General features: G+C 38.5%; 1 protein-coding gene and 1 long non-coding RNA gene across 3 annotated transcripts in view; one reads left to right on the top strand and one right to left on the bottom strand.

The window, feature by feature from the left end:
* The window catches only part of GLRA2 (glycine receptor alpha 2), a 197202-nt gene that overhangs the window by 32986 nt on the left and 143118 nt on the right, over nt 1-21098 (top strand). For both annotated transcript variants that reach the window (XM_070750793.1, XM_070750792.1), the window contains one exon: nt 10777-11000. In XM_070750793.1, coding sequence (XP_070606894.1) covers nt 10777-11000 — 224 coding nt within the window. The remainder of the gene's footprint in view (nt 1-10776; nt 11001-21098) is intronic.
* The window catches only part of LOC139166763 (uncharacterized), a 30952-nt gene continuing 17331 nt past the window's right edge, over nt 7478-21098 (bottom strand). The window contains exons 2-3 of the long non-coding RNA XR_011559030.1: nt 8987-9054; nt 7478-7565 (exon numbers count right to left, since the gene is read on the bottom strand). This is a non-coding gene — a long non-coding RNA (uncharacterized lncRNA). The remainder of the gene's footprint in view (nt 7566-8986; nt 9055-21098) is intronic.

Genomic DNA, 21098 nt, shown 5'->3' with positions numbered 1-21098 from the left:
TTCAATGTCTGTTGAAGAACATTATATGCAGCATATTCAGATGTTAATTTTTCTATTATTTATATTACAATCTACTGACATCTCTTATGGCAGAAATGATACTAAGGTGTGGAATGTGAATCCATTGGAAAAATTAATTTCAATTAATTAAATATGAACAATTTAAATTTTATTTAAATTTAAACAATTTAAATTAGAGAGATAATCTGGGTATACAGTATTTCAGTTCTTTTCACTTGATTTTCCCCACCATCCTTCAAGTTGATTATATAATATAATGTAATGTAATAAAATAATAATACAATACACATGTACATTCAAGTTGATTATATAATATAATGCATTGTAATAATATAATAATACAAGACAATACATACATACTGTACATACATACACACACATGCACACACACACACACACACACACGTGTGTGTAAGCTAAATGCCTGTGCTTTGCTATGAAACTATGTGATGGGATGATAAATTTACTCTTAAAGCTTGAAAATTAATCAGTAGTTAAAAAAGGGACTTTAATTATTTTATTAGAAATGGTAAGCTAAGTTTCTGTTACAAATGAAGACCTAATTTGCATTGCAGAGACCAGTGTTGGCAAACCTTTTTTGGTTTGCATGCCAAAAAGGAGTGAGTGTGGGGTGTGTGTTGTCGCCCCGAGTTTGTGGAGAGGGGCGGCATACAAATCTAATAAATAAATTAAATAAATAAAAATTGCATGCCCACACACATAATTCCATGCATCCGCCCCCACATATTAACACTTGACCCCTTGACCCTGCCTGTCATTTGTTCTCTCCAGCCTCCAGAGCCTTTCTAGGAGCCTGGAGAAGGCAAAAATGGCCTTCCCAGTTTTTGCCCTCTCCAGGTTCCTAGAAAGGCTCTGAAGCCTGTGAAGAGCAAAAAAAAAAAAAAAAGTTGGAAAATGGGCCATTTCACCATCACTGTCATAGACTTTTAATTCATCCATCAGATGAATTGCTCAGGACCTCCCTGTAAATAACATTCCTGGTTTTGCTCTTGGTTTGGAGGATGACCAGGCTGTCAGGAGTACTGACTCTGGAGCATGCCACATAGAACTGGCCATGGGAGAAACAGGCAGCTTTCCTTGCTTGTGTTTTCCTAATCGTATCTGTAAATCTTTTCCTGCTTTTTTTGTCTCTCTTCCCTTTAACTGGTGTTACAGTAGAAGTCAATAGGCTTTACGGTTTTTATGATTTCATGATTAATGTGAGTGGTTTTCGATACACATACACGTGTGTGTGTGTATAACATATTCTTTCTGATAATGAAATGAAAGGGAGACTAGTATAAAACTATTTTGAACTATTTAGCTCTCATCAGCTAGCCATACCCTTAGCGAGATTTGAACTTGGGTAGTCTGTCTATAAGGCAGTAGCTTTTAACTTCTAGGCCACAGGTTCTTTTCCTGTCTCAGCTTGTACCAGAGAAGACTTGGTTTTTTTCCTGTTGAATCCCCCTAAATAGCTCAAAATAGAGCTATATAGATCTATACACCAATTATCAACTATCAAAACTTACTTTCATTAATAGCTTTTATAAAAAGCTCTTTTCATAGAAACATAGAAACATAGAAGACTGACGGCAGAAAAAGACCTCAAGGTCCATCTAGTCTGCCCTTTTACTATTTCCTGTATTTTATCTTACAATGGATATATGTTTATCCCAGGCATGTTTAAATTCAGTTACTGTGGATTTACCAACCACGTCTGCTGGAAGTTTGTTCCAAGGATCTACTACTCTTTCAGTAAAATAATATTTTCTCATGTTGCCTTTGATCTTTCCCCCAACTAACTTCAGATTGTGTCCCCTTGTTCTTGTGTTCACTTTCCTGTTAAAAACACTTCCCTCCTGAACCCTATTTAACCCTTTAACATATTTAAATGTTTCGATCATGTTCCTTTTCCTTCTGTCTTCCAGACTATACAGATTGAGTTCATTAAGTCTTTCCTGATACGTTTTATACTTAAGACCTTCCACCATTCTTGTAGCCTGTCTTTGGACCCGTTCAATTTTGTCAATATCTTTTTGTAGGTGAGGTCTCCAGAACTGAATACAGTACTCCAAATGTGGTCTCACCAGTGCTCTATATAAGGGGATCACAATCTCCCTCTTCCTGCTTGTTATACCTATAGCTATGCAGCCAAGCATCCTACTTGCCTTTCCTACCGCCCGACCACACTACTCACCCATTTTGAGACTGTCAGAAATCACTACCCCTAAATCCTTCTCTTCTGAAGTTTTTGCTAACACAGAACTGCCAATGCAATACTCAGATTTAGGATTCCTTTTCCCCAAGTGCATTATTTTACATTTGGAAACATTAAACTGCAGTTTCCATTGCTTTGACCATTTATCTAGTAACGCTAAATCATTTACCATATTACAGACCCCGCCAGGAATATCAACCCTATTGCACACTTTAGAGTCATCGGCAAATAGGCAAACCTTCCCTACCAAACCTTCCCCTATGTCACTCACAAACATATTAAAAAGAATAGGACCCAGAACAGACCCTTGTGGCACACCGCTTGTAACCTGTCTCTGCTCAGAATACTCGCCATTAACAATAACTCTCTGATGTCTATGCTTCAGCCAGCTTGAAATCCACTGAACTATCCAGGGATTAAGTCCAATCTTCACTAATTTATCTATCAGCTCTTTATGTGGAACCGTATCAAAGGCTTTGCTGAAGTCCAGATAGGCAATATCCACGGCACCACCTTGATCCAACACCTTTGTGACATAGTCAAAGAACTCAATGAGATTAGTCTGACACGATTTGCCTTCAGTAAAGCCATGCTGATTTGGGTCCAATAAATTATTGTTTTTTAGATGCTGATTTATCCTCTTTTTGAGTAGAGTCTCCATCATTTTAACTACAACTGATGTCAAGCTAACTGGCCTGTAGTTACCAGCTTCTTCTCTACTGCCCTTCTTGTGGATAGGCACAACACTGGCCATTCTCCAATCCTCAGGAACATCTCCTGTTAACAGGGATTGGTTAAACAAATCAGTCAGGGGGGTAGCAATGACAGATCTGAGTTCTTTAAGAACTCTGGGGTGGATGCCATCTGGACCCATTGCCTTATTTATCTTTAATCTTTCAAGTTCTTCTAAGACATCAGCTTCTAAGATCACTGGAGCTGAATCCGTACAGCTGGAAGCAATGCTATATCCCTCTATAGTATTATTTTGTAAGGTGTCTTTTGAGAAAACTGAACAGAAGTAGCTATTGAAATGGTCAGCGATCTCCTTATTCCCATCAATGCATGTATTATTCCCAGTACTAAGCTTTGTGATGCTGCAGTTTTTCTTCTTCCTATCACTAATATATCTGAAGAAGGTTTTATCCCCCTTCTTTACAGATTTTGCTATTTCTTCCTCTTTTGAGGCTTTAGCAGCATATATTATCTGTTTCGCCTCCTTCTGTCTCATTTTATACACCTCTCTATCAGCTATACTTCCAGACTCTTTATACCTCCTATAGGCAGCCTTTTTTTCATTGACTATAGCCCTTACATCATTGCTAAACCATAGCGGTTTCTTCTTCCTTTTACCTTTAGTTACTTGCTTTACATAAAGTCTTGTGGCTTTTAACATGGCCTTTTTTAATACAGTCCACTGGGTGCTCGCTCCTGCCATTTTATCCCTCCCCTTTAATTCATTATTTAAATATCCCCCCATTGCATTAAAATTTGTTTTTCTGAAATCCAATACTTTGGTTGCAGTATAGGATTGCTCACAATCAGTTTTTACATCAAACCACAAACATAGATGGTCGCTGCAACCTAAATTTTCTCCCACCTTGACCTCTGAAACCCGATTCCCATTTGTAAAAACTAAATCTAGAATATTCTCCCCTCTAGTTGGTGTCTTAACTAGCTGTGCCATAGCTGCTCCTGTAAAGGCCTCTACTATATTCTTACTTTTGCATGTAAGGGCACTGGGGATATTCCAGTCAACATCAGGCATGTTGAAATCACCCATAACCACAATATCTCCCTTTACTGCCATTAGGGTAATCTCATCCACCATCTTGTTGTCATGTTCCTCAGATTGCCCTGGAGGCCTATAGATCACCCCAATTCTAATGACAGAACCGTCTTTATTTTGCATGCAAATCCAGAGGGTCTCCAGATCTTTACATGTATTTTGAATTAGTATTGTTTTTAGACTTTCTTTAACATAAATGGCTACTCCACCTCCCCTTCTCTCTATTCTATCCTTCCTATACAGTGTATATCCTGGTATGGATATTTCCCATTCATTAGAATCCTTAAACCATGTCTCAGTTATGGCAACCAGATCCAAATTATCTCTAGATATTATGGCCATTAACTCACAGAGCTTGTTGCTCAAGCTTCGAGCATTCGTGTACATTACCCGAAGAACATTATTTTCATTATTAGTTTGCCCCTTATCATCAACAACTACATCTGTTTTATTTACAGCTCCCTTTTCATAAGCTTCCAGAAACTGATTTATCCTCATTGGTCGGGGACAGAAATCCTCCACATCTGGTACATCTCTGTCCCCTTTACCTAGTTTAAATGCCTGTCCAAAAAAGTTCTGAATTCCTCACCGAGCACCTGGGTACCTCTGTATGATGGATACAAATGATCCCTCTTAAACAACTCCCTATTAGACCACCTACTGACATCATGACTTACATAACCAAAACCTTCAGCTGTACACCACTGCCTTAACCACACATTAAACTCTCTGATACAACTTGTTTTACCCTCCTGGCCACAAACCGGTAACACCTCTGAGAAAGTCACTGAATCAGTTATTTTACCCAGCTCCACACTTAGACATTGAAAATCTCTTTTTACTACATTAACATTTCTCTGGGACAAATCGTTTGTGCCAAGATGCACCACCACATCAACTTTATTACCTTTACTCACAGCCTTGACAATGTTTGTAATCCGCCTCCTGTCCCTGTGGGCAGTGGCTCCTGGAAGACACCTCATCACCTTCACCACATCCTTCCTCTGTCCCAAATCAACACCTCTAACAATCGAGTCACCCACAAGAACATGTGTCCTCTCTTTATTTCTACTAACTGGACTTCGTTTGGTGACACTATGCTCCTCATTTACAACAACTTCTCCTTTGAACATCCCCTCATTCTCCGCCTGAGGGGCCTTGCTAATATCTACAACATCCTTACTATTTAAATCCGGGAATTGGATACAGAGAGACCAAAATTGTTATGTTTTTGTTCAACTGCACGTAATCTTCCTGAACCAACAGTTGTCCAAACAGCCCTCCTCCTCGGGGGGGGCGCTGTGGAAGTGGAGGCTGCACACATGGCTGCATTACAGCACGTGGCTGGGACAATCTTTCCACTTCTGCCTGCAAGCTACAAACTAAGGACTGCAATCTAGAGATCTCGCCATCTAACCTAGATGTCCTAATGCAAAGAGGGCAGTACCCCAAGTTCCACAAGGTACTACGGAACACAACAGCCAAACAAGTGTTACACTGCACCAAGCCAATCATCTTAACAATGTATTGAAATACAGGTACTTAGCAAGAAAATGAACCCCTATTGCTACCAAACTTTGCTGATTTTGGTTTATAGTTATATAATTCGTGCGCCGCCAGGCGCGCGGGCCACTATTTTTCTCTCCTCCTCCTCTGTGTTCTGAAAGTGCAGTTTAAAATGGTTTTTCTCACTGTTTTATACTTCCCAGTCTAGTCCCCTCCTCCCTGAATTCAAAAACACAATCAGCCAATAGAATTTCCCCTTACAACCAGTTATATCCTCTCCCCCTTGAATTCAGAAATACAAACTGTAAAAGAGCAAATGAAAGCTATAGAAGTTTCAGTCTGCTAAAACATTTAGACAAGTCAAAGACTGTAACAAAAATAAAACTGAACATATAGGTTTCTGTTTGAAGTAAATTGGATTCCTCTAATGATCTGATTAAATTTGAAAATAATTACCTCCAAATGTTTATCACATTGTCTAAGCATTTTTTTTAAAAAAAATTCCTACCCTCTTTTAAAATAGAATTCTTAACTTTTATGTGAATTAAATAGAAAAATTGATTTTGTCCAGTTGTGCCAAAAATATATGTACATGTTTATGAATTTGGTTTAAAAAAATTAACCAAAGAATGCAAAGAGAAATATTTTTTAAAAACCCCAAATTTTTTAGAAAATGGGCACTCCAGAAACATCCACTATCTGCTCTAGCCCAAAGCCTGGGGACAAGTCCATTTTTAGAACTTTGACGTGGTTGGTAAATCCACAGTAACTGAATTTAAACATGCCTGGGATAAACATATATCCATTCTAAGATAAAATACAGGAAATGGTATAAGGGCAGACTAGATGAACCATGAGGTCTTTTTCTGCCGTCAGTATTCTATGTTTCTATGTTTCTATGTTTATGTAATGTCAGTGTAGAGGACCATTCAGAGCAGGGGTCATTCAGAATGGGAATGCTATTCTAGAGGGGCTTTAAGGTTATGAAGTTACCTTATTTGATGGAATATGGAGCATGTTGAATCTGATGGATTATATTGGATGAGCTCTGGGGGACAAGAGTCCCAAGTTCCCTTAAAAATGACCAGTTCTTATGCCATTAATAATTTTATAGTGATAACAAGAAGCTTAAATTACATTTGGATGGCAATTTCCCCTTGGTGGTGAACACATTGTAAGTAACAAAATGTTCTAGATTGCCATATAATTCTGCACTCATTTTTCATATGATAGGGTATGAAAAGAGAAATGGCTCCCTATGCCTGGGTAGATGGTAAAATTCTTGTTATGTTGTTGAAATAATAATAATAATAATAATAATAATAATAATAATAATAATAATTTATTAGATTCGTATGCCACCCCTCTCCGAAGACTCGGGGCGGCTCACAACAATAATAAAAACAATGTTACAGTGGAACAAATCTAATATTAAAAGGAAAAAAACATATAAAACCCTATCATTTAAAACCAAACAACACATACATACCAAACATAAAATATAAAAGGTGTCTCAGTTCCCCCATGCCTGGCGATATAGGTGGGTCTTGAGTAATTTACAAAAGACAAGGAGGATGGGGGCAGTTCTAATCTCCGGGGGGAGTTGATTCCAGAGGGCTGGGGCTGCCCCAGAGAAGGCTCTTCCCCTGGGGCCACCAAACAACATTGTTTAGTCAACGGGACCCGGAGAAGGCCAACTCTGTGGGACCTTATCGGTCGCTGGGATTCGTGCGGTAGCAGGCAGTTCCAACTAATTAAACTAATTATATTTCATTACAAGAACTTTGCTCTATCTGCTACAGCTACACTTAGCATATGATGGATGCTACCTAGTATATAGATTTGTATAGTATATTCATTCAAAATGCAGACATGTAAATCCATTCAATTTACCTTGCTACTGGTTCGCTTCCTCCCATGGTGCATGGCTGCGCCTTGTGGGCACCCGCATGCGCACTGCCAAAAAATCCATTCTTTTAAAGTCAAAAACATGGTGGTAACATATGTGCAGTGCCAGAAACTCAATTTGCCCTGGAAGCGGAGTAAAGACGCTGAGACATATTGTGGATTAAATAAGGGTCATTTTATTAAATTAACATAAATTTAAATAACGTAACTTTAAATACGTAAATTTAAATATTTAAATTCAACCTAACTAAGGACCTCCAGAGGCCAAAACTAATGGGGCGGAAATTCCTACCAGAAACTTCCTTGGCAACATTGGGCAAAAACTCCTTGCTGAACCAGGTGAAGGTAGCCACCTTCACCTGGATCCAAGCCACGCCCCTTCATTATGTGGGAGGAGTTCACCCTCCAATCCCCATGGGAAATTGGATCTGGTGATTCCCATGGACATTCTCTCTCCAATCCCCGATGTTGTTCCAACCTCTAGTTCCTAGAGAGAGGCGGTCCATCACCCTTTAAAGGATGCCCAAAGGAGCATGCGCAGTCGCTTCTAATTGCCAATTTCCACCCCTAACCTGCCAAACCCCAGTGACCAAAGGGAGGCCTATATTAACATCTAAGTGCGCTACACCCCCTAACCAATCCAGTCCACACCATCAGTGTGGAATAGGTGAAAAAACTGCTGCCTCTAAAGGGGAGGCCGCAAAAAATTCCTATTCGGCCCCGAGGCGACCTCCTTAGGACACACTGTTAATAGCGGAGGGTGGGCAGGTGTTCGCTCCAGCAGAAACGAAAGCAAGGAGGAGGTCCTGTTCGGATCGCCCTTAAATAGGGTGATCCAGGACCTCCCCTTGCAACCAGCAGGTGGCACGCCGACCTGGCACGCTGCCAAAAGCCGAACTTCCAGGTTTTTCAGAACCCGGAAGTTCGGGGCTCTACAGAGCCACCCGCAGTGTCCCCCTTGCTCCAAGGGCAATTTCGGCCCGCGGTTTAAGCTGCCGGTCGTACATTTCTCTGTGTGCATGAAAAAAAATAAAATAAAAATTGCAACAAAATATTTTTAAAAAACTAAATTTTAAAAAAGAGATGGTGGTGCCCATGATGTCATTGTGACATCCAAAGCGGATCACTACCAATTCGGGAAAACTGGTCTGAACCAGTACCCATCTCTGATTCAAATGCAAGATTACTTTCAATGGAACAGGTGTTTGAATGATTCTCTTTCACATTTCTGACTCAGCTGGAAAACTAAAGGACAGGTGATTATAGTAGGTACTTGTGCCATTCATTTATATCCAAAAAGCCATTAGACAATTTAGCCATTTAGCCATTAGACACCAGTGACAATTTTGTGGAAGACAATGTTTCTACAGATGTGGGAAGGGAGTGGGAGGAGGACCATGCAACCTAGATCCTTCACATGCACAGTTTATAATAGCATTTGTGCTCCTATGAAAATCTAATGCCTAATAATCTGAATGGAGCTGGAGAAATGACGCTAGCACTGGGGAGTGCCTGCATACACAAATGAAGCTTTGCTTACTCACCCACTATTCATCTCCAACTGTGCAGCTCTATTCCTAACAGGTCACAGACCAGTACTGGTTGGGGACCCCTGTATTAGGATGGAAAAGAAAACAAATTAAGCAATATCTAGTTTGGATTTCAATAATAATAATAATAATAATAATAATAATAATAACAACAACAACAACAACAATAATAATAATAATAATAATAATAATTTATTAGATTTGTATGCCGCCCCTCTCCGAAAACATAATTAGATAACTCTTTAACAAAATTAAGACTGGTGGATCTTCATGACATTGCTCCCTACGTATCTTTGATTAGCAAAATACCACCTAATCTCATAGTAGCCTTGAAGTAGATATCATGTCAGGACTCATTCATACAATATTTCTCATTCCCAAAGAAACAATTGAAAGATGTGTGTGTGGGGGATCAGTAACAACCTCCACCCACCTTCAAAAACATTCCGCATCAAACAATTCTGCTTGTTGTTACACAAGGATGCCATAATCTTGTACCATTAAGGGAGGGAAAAACTCTTAAAGTTACTCTGTCTATATTTTACATAATGTTTCAGCATAGCACAAAATGTCAATGTTATCAAATGTTAGTTCTTCCTAGGACAGACTGTGTTTATCTTCCAATAATTCAAAATGCATTCTCTGTACTGAGGTCAATAAATATTCTGCACAGATTCCCAGCTAATGTTTATTTATAAATTACTCTGCTGGATATACTGTATGAATGCTTAGTTAGATACTTGCAAATTAATCAATGAAGAGGCAATCAAAATTACTCTTTAAAATTCTGACAGGTTTTTATAATGTTTTGACAGTTTTTATTCTCACGATTATGGAATACTAATTACTTTTCAAAATATTTCCACTATTTTGAATAGATAAATTTTATTAATTTTATCAATAAAACATATGGTGAATGAAAGGTTGCACTCCATGATACAGAGTTTAATTTTGTTTTGGTTCTGAAAAGAGGTAAAATTGTCACTCAAACAAAACCAAAACCAAAACCAAAACCAAAACCAAAACCAAAACCAAAAACACCATTGGCATTGAAAAATTTGCCATCAGTCAATTTTCAATTTTAAAAGGCAAGGAACAGTTTGTATTCTGTGGTGGTACATATAACACCATTAAACATCCAGATCTGCCTATCCCAGATCCTTGGTAAGGACTCGATAGGCAGACAAAAATGCCAAATCCAGGTCTGAACATCTGCTGAGTGTTCAATGATATAATAATAATAATAATAATAATAATAATAATAATAACAACAACAACAACAACCAAAAGAAAGAAAATGGGGGATTTTGAGATTCAAATAGACAGACATTTGGTTCACAGGTGATGCATGATTTCAAGAGAAACAACTAGAAAAAAATTACAAAACACCTCAATCTGCAAATTGAAGTTGAGCGATTGTGGAGGAAGAAATCAATAGTAATAGAAGCCCTTGAAGCAGTATCTAAAGGTTGCCTAGATACATGAGAATTTTGATCTTATTAGACCTAAATATTCTGACTTTGCAAAAACCACCTTACTTGAACAGCTCATAGATCCTTGGTTAGGACAATAACTGTTAAGTACTTACCCGTCCCAGATTGTGAATCAAATTGAAGGTTAAAAACAACAACAATAATAGTAATGATGACAAGAACTTCCAGATTGTCCTTGACTAACATAAAGCATATTGTATCAGATTCAATAATTCATCTAAATTTCAAAGCCTAAAAGCACAATCACCTGGACAAAAGGTTAAATAATTGGTATATCTGACATTTCTATAGGACTACAGAGTGAACATTTTTTTGAGGCAGCAGTGGAACGACTCCCGCCTTGCTTACAGTGAATATCCTGATGACTCCTTGGATTTGGATCCATCAATGTTGGACTCTATTTGGAAACCAGATTTATTCTTTGCCAACGAGAAAGGTGCAAACTTCCATGATGTTACTACAGACAACAAGCTTCTAAGGATTTCCAAAAATGGAAAAGTATTATATAGTATCAGGTAAACCACTTTGTACACATTGGGCATATTCTTGGTTTTTGAAAAATGTGTCTTAGATCACGGAATGGAATATAACTCAGCCAAAGTTTGAATCCAGTAGGGCAGAAAAAATGTCTTCACTTTGCATTCTCTTGCTCAGGAGGAAGCAGAAAGACCAGAAAAGAATTAACGAGGCTATTAGGACAGGCATCGAGGCAGCAGTATGGGCCATAACTCGTCCCTCCAACATAGCAACCTCAGAAACCAGAGGTTTAAATAGGCCTACAAGTCAGATAGCATGACTGGGAGGTGAAGCTAGTCAACCCCAAATTCAGGAACAGCTCGACCCTCTGGCAGATCTTGAAGAGGGCCAAATATAGGATGATAGCTAAGACCAATGATAGTTAAGACCAGTGGTGGGCTACTAGCTGGAACGCTAAATTACACTCGCTGCTGCGACTCGTAAGTGCTTGCGGTGCCAGCGCGATTTTGCTTCTGCACCTGTAGAGATAGCAAAATTGCACACTGAGCTGCAGATGCGCCCGTGTTTTGGTGAGGTTTTTTTGCTTCCGCGCATGTGGAAACACAGGCACACCTGTGACTCCGTGCACTATTTTTTTTCTGTTTGAGAAAAGTTAATGAGGCACAAATATGTTTATTGAGTGTGATATTTTTTAAAGATATATCAACAGCCCCAGAGTGAATGGCTACCTGAATTCTCAGAAGTAAATGTGCTGTTACTTAACAGTGTTATTTTCACCTGCTTAATCTGAAGGAAAACAGAATGCTCTTATTTGCTTGAGTGATGCCAGATATATCTTACTAGGAGCAATGGTGCAGTAGTGTGTTATTTGGAGTGCAGTTGGATAATTTTTCTGACATTTGTACATGTCGCAGAAATAATATTTCAAGCTGTCATTTCAGATTTGTAAAATGTATATGCTTCAATGAAAACTAATATGATAAAGTATAAATAATAGTTGGTTTTGAATCCAAAGCTTATCCTACCATATTCTATTGACCATAAATACTTCCTTCATAGACAATCAGTATGAAGAAAACATATTGGACTCTATAACTACTAAGTACTTATTTTAATAATTACTTGGTAAAAGCCAGTGGGATGGGATTTGTCTTCCTAGTTCTTTTCAATGGATGAAAACCATATAAAATAACCTTCTACATCTCTCAGAATTTCCAGATTCTAGTTGATGGCCTCTGCAAATGGCCAATGCACAGGAAAATTTCAACAAGTCTAAAAATTGCAGTAGATTCAAGATGATCATATATTATTTGGCAGGAAATGGGAGGCCATTTAAATAGGTAAAAAAGTTTCCTCTATGCCAGAGTTTGATATGAAAAGCTTTAATCTAAAAAGAAAGTACAGATTTAAAAATAAATTTGTGAAGTTGATAGTGCTGTACATCTCTGCTCTTCCCAACTTTTCTGTATGAGTTCTCTCTTCATTGCCAGATCTCGCCCCACCAAGAGGCAATATTTGAAAGATGTCCTTATCAAAATTTTGGTTACACTATCATACCTCTATATTTGTGAGAAGGAATTGTCATCTTTAGTTTAATGCATGGCATTCCTTTCAGACCTGAGGGATGAGCATTTTGTGTTTGCTAAAGATGAAACAACACTAGAATTAGGAATAGGGGGGTTTTTTGGTCCTTGCTTTCCTAAAACTTTAAGAAGAACTAACTCTAGTTTAGAATTCCAACATATACAGTCAGGCCAAATAATTAAGAAACAAGAAGCAATGAGTGAAAACTAAACAAGGGGAGAAAAAAGTTAGAACTAAGGAGAAATTTCCTGACCATTAGAATAATTGATCAGTGGAACAGCTTGCCTCCAGAAGTTGTGAATGCTCCAACATTGGAAGATTTTAAGAAGATGTTGGATAACCATTTGTCTGACTTAGGGTAGTGTCTCCTGCCCAAGCAGGGAATTGGACTAGAAGACCTCCAAGGTCCCTTCCAACTTTATTATTATTATTATTATTATTATTATTATTATTATTATTATTATTATTATTATTTTCATAAAAACAGTAATACACAGCAAATAAGATTGATATGCTGGATTTCGTATCACAATATCACAAGTCGATCACTTCCCAAGCGACTAGGACTTTGTAATGTATTTTCATATGATTCGCACAGATCCAAGTACGGTGGCCTTTTGCAATTGACAAATCATGATTTTGTCAATTTGTATTGTTTTCAAATGCTGGCTGAGGTCTTTTGGCACAGCACCCAATGTGCCAGTTACTACTGGGACCACCTGTACTGGCTTATGCCAGAGTTGTTGTAGTTCGATTTTCAGATCATGATATCTGCTAAGTTTTTCTTGTCACTGGGTATGGCAACATCAATGATCCACACTTTTTTCTTTTCCACTATTTTGAGGTCCGGTGTATTGAGTTTCAAAATCCTGTCAATTTGAACTCGAAAGTCCCAACTATTTGTTTTCAACTGCTTTCCCAGGTTTATGATCCCACCAAGTCTTTACCACTGATAGATGGTAATTGTGGTCACAGGTTCCAATGAAGCATCTGGGCCACATAGTTGTGCCTCTGTTTGGAGTCCATCTGTGTGGTTTTCTTGCAGCCACTATGGATATGATCAATTGTTTCATGATCTTCCTTGCAAAGTCTGCATTTTGGGATTTTTTGATCCTGGCCTTGATTGCATTTGTTTGATTCCTTGCTCCTGATCTGCAAGAATCAAACCTTCTGTCTCCTTCTTCTGTATTCCATTAATAAGCCATAACCAGGTCTTCTCCTTATCAACTTTTCCTTCAATCTTGTCTAGGAACTGCCCATGCAGAGCTTTATTGCGCCACTGTTGACTCTGGTTTGCATTGCAGTTTTCCCATACTGATTCTTTGTCTGCTGTGCTTTCAGAAGCTTCTGGTTGTTTACTTCAATCAATACAGGTTGTTCACTTTCTTTGATGCATTCTGCCAATGCACATTTTTCTTCTACTACTGTTTGTGTTACTTGTAAAAGTCCTCTGCCACCAGATTTTCTGGGCAGATATAGTTTGTCAACATCACTACGAGGGTGAAGTGAATAGTGAATGGTCATGAGTTTTCTTGTTTTTCTGTCCAAATTACCCAGTTCAGCATGTGTCCAGTTTATTATGCCAGCAATATGTCTTATGACAGGTATAACTCATGTGTTTATGGCCTTGATGGTATTGCCTCCATTGTGCTTACTTTTGAGAATTTTTCTGACTCTTTGTGTGTATTCTTTGCTGACCACATTTTTCACATGCCCATGTTTGATGTTGTCCAGTTGTAGTACGTCCAAGTATTTATTGGCCTCTGGCTGATGACACTTTATGGCTTGACCATTAAGCATATTTATGCCCAGTGATTTTACGTTTCTTCAGTGCTACTGTGGCACATTTGTCCAAACCAAACTCCATGCTGATATCAGTGCTAAAGATTTGGACAGTGTTGGTCAGAGAATGGATTTCAATTTCAGTAATAATAATAATAATAATAATAATAATAATAATAATAATAATAATGTCATAATAATAAATAAACTCCATGCTGATATCAGTGCTAAAGATTTGGACAGTGTTGGTCAGAGAATGGATTTCAATTTCAGTAATAATAATAATAATAATAATAATAATAATAATAATAATAATAATAATAATATTACAGACAGGCTTTGTCAGTCAACAACAATAAATTAGAATAAGCACTCACAAAACAAGGTACAGGAATGGAACATTTAAGGAAAATATTGTTTGCCTACCAAATGTGGAAGCTTCAGGAGTTCTGGTCACTATAGCAATAGTATTTTAACTTATATATTGCCCTATAGCACTTTATAGCACTCTCTGGGCAATTTACAGTGTGGAAGCATTATTTGCCTATTTTCCCCAACAATCTCGATTCTCATTTTACCAATCTCTGGAAGGATGAGTCAGTCTTGAGCTACATCATGCTCAAATTCCAGGCTGTAAGCCGAGTTTTGCCTGCAATACTGCATTTTAACAGGATTCTATATTTACATCTTTTGAGAAAAACAGAACTACATGTTTGTTCTTAGACTTTGAACTAAAAAATACAAATTCTCTATCATGTATTATTAACCTGTTTATATATGTACAGTTGTAAAAGCATAACATGATGTGATACAAATAATATATTGGTCAATAAGAATTAAATAATAATTTACATAAAACTATGTAGTAAAATTACATAATTCAATATTTTAAAACATGAAAAGAAAGATATCAGACAAATATTACATGCTGGAGAAAAAGCCAATACTGTGTGGGTTTCTTTAGTAAGCCACACATAGATATATTGATTTGGGTCATTCTTTGTGCTATTCCTTTTGTTTGTTGGTTTTGCTTTGGCTGAGCATGGTGCAATGATCCATCCATTGTACTTTAGCATTATAAATGAACCAGACTTTCTTGATTAATTCAACAAAACAATCCTAATTAATATTATTGAATTAGATTTATGGTTAAAAAGAGAAAAGTTTTTATCTTCTAACTGATTCCTTATCCTCAACAAAGAAGCTGTTGTTTCTTCAGATATAGAAGTTTAATGTTTTCCAGTTTCATAGAATTATGCCAATTATTTACTATTTATCATGTACTCAAGTAACCATGCCTTACCTTACTTCAATAGTTCTTTTACAATTGAGAACAAAACTTTCTAATTGGAATCTTTCTTTGATCCAACAGGATTCTTCCATTTCCATTTAAGTAAATGATTTGAAACAATTATATACCCAACATTAGTTATGATGATTGGGCCAAGAACACCGGTAGCCTCCAGGCCTTCCTCGGTCAATACTGCTGAATATTGATAGCAAGTTTTCTATTTCAGTGCAAGAAACATTTCAAAATGGCAATCTAAGTTCCCATAAAGTTAAAATTGTTTTTAAAAATTCCCTCCAAAAAACCCAAGAAGAATCAGAGCCCGGGTGAAATTCAGCCAGCTCTATTGAGCTTGCACAAGGCCACTCACATAGACATCATGGCATCCTTTTATTGCGATGATTTTCAGCATTTGTGCATGTGGGGTGTGTGCATTTGTGAAGTGGTAGGGGAGGTAAGTGAATTTCACACCTGAATCAGAACTACCCATTTTATTGTCTTCCCTTTTGTGGGTTTCAGGTTCCCCCAACATGTTATTACACCCAAGCAATGAAAAATAGAAGAAAAGTGAGGTTCTTAATACCTTCCAATGAAAAAAATCAAATTTGAAGATCTAAACAGAGTCCATTTTGGAATGAGCGGCATATAAATGCAATGAATGAACGAACAAACAAATAAACAAACAAACAGACAAATGAACAAACAGGCAAACAAATGAACAAATGACCAGACAAACGAACAAATTACCAGACAAACAAACAAACAGGCAGACAAACAAACGAACAGACAAACGAACGAATGAACAAACAAACAAGCAAGCAAACAAACAAACAAACAAACAAACAAACAAACAAATAAATAAATAAATGTAGTGACAGATTATTTCCAAAGAAGTATAAAGGTGCTTTGAACTTCAGCTGACACTAACATGGGCAGAGGATACTGTCCCTTTTAAACCCAATAGAAATAACTGCCCTTAAATAGTTTATATTTATTCTCATGCATTTGACAAGTAAAGTCAGTTAGGTCAGGGCTGAACATGGATTCTTCCATTGAGTGAATTTGTACTTCATTTTGTGTAGGTGTGTATAGTGCACAAACACTTCAGTTTGATTATAAATTTATTGTATATACATAGCATTTTAGAGAATTTTGATTTTCCTGGTAACAGTGCCTTATCCTGGGAGAGATGATCAGTGAAAACCCAAAACTTATTGCTTGTTCTCCAAAGCCAGGAAGATATCTCTCCTTCACTTTCCACAGTTATATTGGCTGTGCCTTGATAATATTGATAGGTTGTGGTTTTGTGCATGTGTGTTTTTTTAAAAAAGATAAAGCTAAAAACAATAAAGATAAAGATCTTGCACTCCCAAAGGAACTATTTTTGAAAACAAAATAAAGCACAGTGTAAGAAAATGATTCAATTATCCTCAGGCAAAATTGTGTGAAATTCTTGGCTATTCAAAATGTCTTTTTATAGTTTTTATAGTTTTTCACTATAAAACTTTCTAATTGATGTCTGTGCTCTCAATTTGAATTAAAGCAAGGATAGGAAGGGATGGAACAGAATATGGTAGGGACAGCAGGCCTTGTAGGCACATACAGAGCTTGTTCAACATATAAATAACAAAAAAAGTCAAGAAAAAGTCAGTTCATTAAAAAGAGAGAGGATGGCAAGGAAGTAACAGTCAGTAAGGAGAAAGCAGAGCTGCTTAATTCATTCTTTGCATCAGTCTTCACCCAAAAGAAATTATAACCCAACATTATGTATCAAACCCCCCCAAAAACCTACTGTAAAAGTCAAACTAGAAATAAAAATTAAAATAAACAAAAAAAATGGTAAGAGAACACCTATCTGACCTTGAAAAATATAAATCACTGGGACCTCATAGAACACATCCCAGAGTTCTGAATGAACTGGCAGATGTTATCTCAGAACAATTGTACCATATCTTTCAAAAATCCTGGAGCACTGGGGAAGTACCTGAGGATTGGTTCCAATTTTTAAGAAAGTGGGGGTGGGGGGGACAGACCCAGGAAATACAGACCATTCAGTCTGACATTAATATCTGGGAAGATCCTGGAAAAGATAATAAAAAACAGATCTATTCTGTGGACAACTAGCAGCAAATAAAGTTATAACTATTACCCAGCACTTGTTTGTTAAAAAAAGATCATTCCAAACCAATCTTATTTCACTCTTTGAAAAAGCCACTAAATTAGTAGACTGGTAAAATGCTGTGGACATAGTATACTTGGTTTTCAGTAAGACATTTGACAAAGTAGACCACATTCTACTTCTTGGTAAATTAGAAAAATGTGGAATAGGTAACTTCACCACCAGATGGATTTGTAGCTGGCTGACAAGCTGTACTCAATGAGCGGTCCTTAATGGTACTACATCCATATTGAAAGAAGTAAGCAGGATACTACAAGGTTCCATCTTAGGCCCAGAACTCTTTAACTCTTTTTTTTCTCATCCAATTAGAAGAGGGAATGGAAGGGAAACTCATCAAATTTGCAGATGATACTAAACTGGCAGGAATGTCCAGCACCCCCCAGAGGACAAGCTCAGGATCCAAAAAGATCTTGACAAAGTTCAATAATGGGTCCCATCCAACAAAATGTATTTTAATGTAGAGAAAAGCTAATTTTTACTTTTATACAGGAAAATTCAAAGATATAAGTAGAGATTATGCAAAACCTGGCTCAAAAACAATAACCGTGAGAGGGATCTTGGAGTCCTAGTAGACAATCACTTAAACATGAGCCAGCAGTGTGCAGCAGCAGTCCAAAAAAGCTAACACAATCCTGGACTGTATAAACAGAGGCATAGAATCAAGATCATGTGAAGTATTTGTGCCACTTTATAAAACCCTTGTGAGACCACATCTGGAATATGGCAACCAATTTTGGTCACCATACTGCAAAAAAGATGTTGAGACTTTGGAAAAAGTTCAGAGAAGAGCAACTAAGATGATCAAAGGCCTGGAGACCAAACCATAGAAAGAATGGTTGCTGGTTTTGGGTTTGGTTAGTCTAAAGAAAGAAGAATTATAGTGTTGTGGTGCAGCCTGAGCCAGATCAAAGACCAGCTGCGTCTCTGGGGGAGGCTGAGAGCGGAGCGGAGAGTTCTTGGCAGTCAGACAGTGCAGACAGCAATCATGAAAGTGAAGGTGATGCAAGGCCTGGGAGCCCTGGGGAAGGGCTATCTCAAGCAAGTAGCTGTGATTCCCTGGAGTCCCTGGATGATGATGCACAAGCTATCATTAGTATGCGGCAGAGATGCATAGCTCAAAGGAGAGATCAACTGCGTAGATATTATCAGTGTTGAATGAGGAACACCAGGGGGGTGGGGGGGTCCTCATTAGCAGGGAAGGGTTTATAAGGCATGAGAACCATTCCGGCAGCATGGAGTGTTATCAAAGGGGAGTTGGTGTTATCTGCATTTTCTCTCAGCATTTTTGTTCCTGGCTCGTGGCCCAGCAGTCTTGAAGACCGGTGGGAGGTTTGTGTCTGTTAGCTCAACAGCCTCGTCTGGCATTAAGGATCCTGTGTTTCTGTATGAACAATTGCCTTCGTTTATCTATTTGGAGTTCCAGTGTTTTCCTGATCTGTAAGGACATTTTCTGTTGGCTTCTTTTCTCTTTACCATTATAAAACTGTGTTTGGATTCAACCGGTGTGTCTGGCTTATCTTTTTGGGTTGGTCATAGCTTCCGGAGTGACCCAGACAGAACATATAGGTGACATGATAGCAGTATTCCAGTATTTGAGAGGCTGTTATAAAGGTAAGGTGACCAGATGTCCCGCTTTCAGTGGGACAGTCCTGCTTTTTGATCATTTGTCCCACGTCCCACAGTGTTTGAAAAATGTCCCACTTTTTTAAAAAGATCAACTGATACGCAGAGGTAGCCGGTGTGGCAGTCAGTCTTCATGGGTGGCTCCAGGGTGGGTAGCCTCCTGTCAAGTCACCCCCACTGGCCTAGACATCCTCCTGGAAACAACCCGGGCAGATCCCAGAAGAGGCAGGCGGAGCCAGCAGCCAGTAGGAGAAAGCCAAAACGGCCAGGCATTTGACAAGCCTTGGCAGCTCAGGAAGTTCCACTTCTTCCTCTGCCTCCCATGTCAGTCCTTCTGGTCAGCTCCTTGGTTGAGAAAGGCTTGGGAGGCTCAGCTGCTGAGCCCCTTCCCCCCCTCCTCTTTTCCTCCATCTTCCCCCCTGACTCAATCATGGTTCCATCTTAAAACAGACTTTCAATTGCCCCTTTGCTTATCCCAGCCTCTCTGAAACAATGGGGGAGGCAAGGAGGGAGAGAGAGAGAGAGAGAGAGAGACATGGTGGAACGAAGTGAGAGAGAAAGAGAGAGAAAAGAGAGGACGGAAGGGAGGGAGAGAAAGGAAGAAAGAGAAATAGAAAGGGTGGGAGGAAGAGAGAGAAAGAGAGCGAGAAAAAAGAGAGGAAGGAAGAGAGAAAGAGAAAGAAAGAGAGAGAGAGAAAAAAAACTAGAAAGGGAGGGAGGAAGAGAGAGAGAGAAAGATAAATATTTTTTTGCTCCATATAGACTAATTTTTTTTTAATCAAGGCCCCCTTTCCCCCCATCAATGATGTCCCTCTTTACCAATATTAAAATGTGGTCACTTTATACAAAGAAGATGGGGTCAAATTATTCTTAAATCACCAGAAGGCAGGACAAGAAACAATGGTTGGAGATCATAATGTCTAATCAAAAAGAGAAGCAACCTGGAATTAAGGAGAAACTTCCTAATAGTGAGGATAATGGAACAGCTTGCCTTCAGAAATCATGGGCACTCCATTACTGGATGTTTTTAAGAAAAGACTAGACAGTCACTTATCTGAAATGGCATATTCTTCTCAGAAGTGAGTTCTAACTTACCTTGCTGCCGGTTTGCTTCCTCCCTCATATGGGGTTGTACACACTTTGCGTGCACACACATTTGCAGTGGCAAAAAATCCAAAATTGCTTTTTTTAAAGGACAAAACCAAGATGGTGATGCATGTTCAGTGCTTGAAACTCGGCTTCTGCGCATGTGCAAAAGAAAACACCCGGGGGAATTTTTAAAAAAAGTCAAAAAACCCCCAACCCATTTCGTGATGTCATTGTGACCTCACCAATGGGTTGCTTTGGTTCAGATGAACCAGTCCAAACCGGGAGGAACCCACCTCGGGTTCTCCTGCTATTCTATTCTAAGATATATTACTTATATGAGGGTGGGATTTACTTCTGTGTACAGTGGAACCCCGACATAAGAGCTGCTCGACTTAAGAGCTACTCGAGATAAGAGCTGGGAGAGGAGAGACATTTTTTTATTTTATTTTATTTATTACTTGGATTTGTATGCCGCCCCTCTCCGCGATACGAGCCGAGAAGAGCCGGGCTGGCTTACTTTCCTTCCTTCCCGCGCTGATGCAGAGCCACTCGAACAAAGCGTCGCGCCCCTCTGATGCTTTCGGCGGCTTC

Source organism: Erythrolamprus reginae, chromosome 4 (assembly GCF_031021105.1).
Source record: "Erythrolamprus reginae isolate rEryReg1 chromosome 4, rEryReg1.hap1, whole genome shotgun sequence".
Lineage (NCBI taxonomy): Eukaryota > Metazoa > Chordata > Lepidosauria > Squamata > Dipsadidae > Erythrolamprus > Erythrolamprus reginae.
Note: the sequence above shows the minus strand (reverse complement) of the source record. Positions and strands in the feature narration are given on the sequence as shown.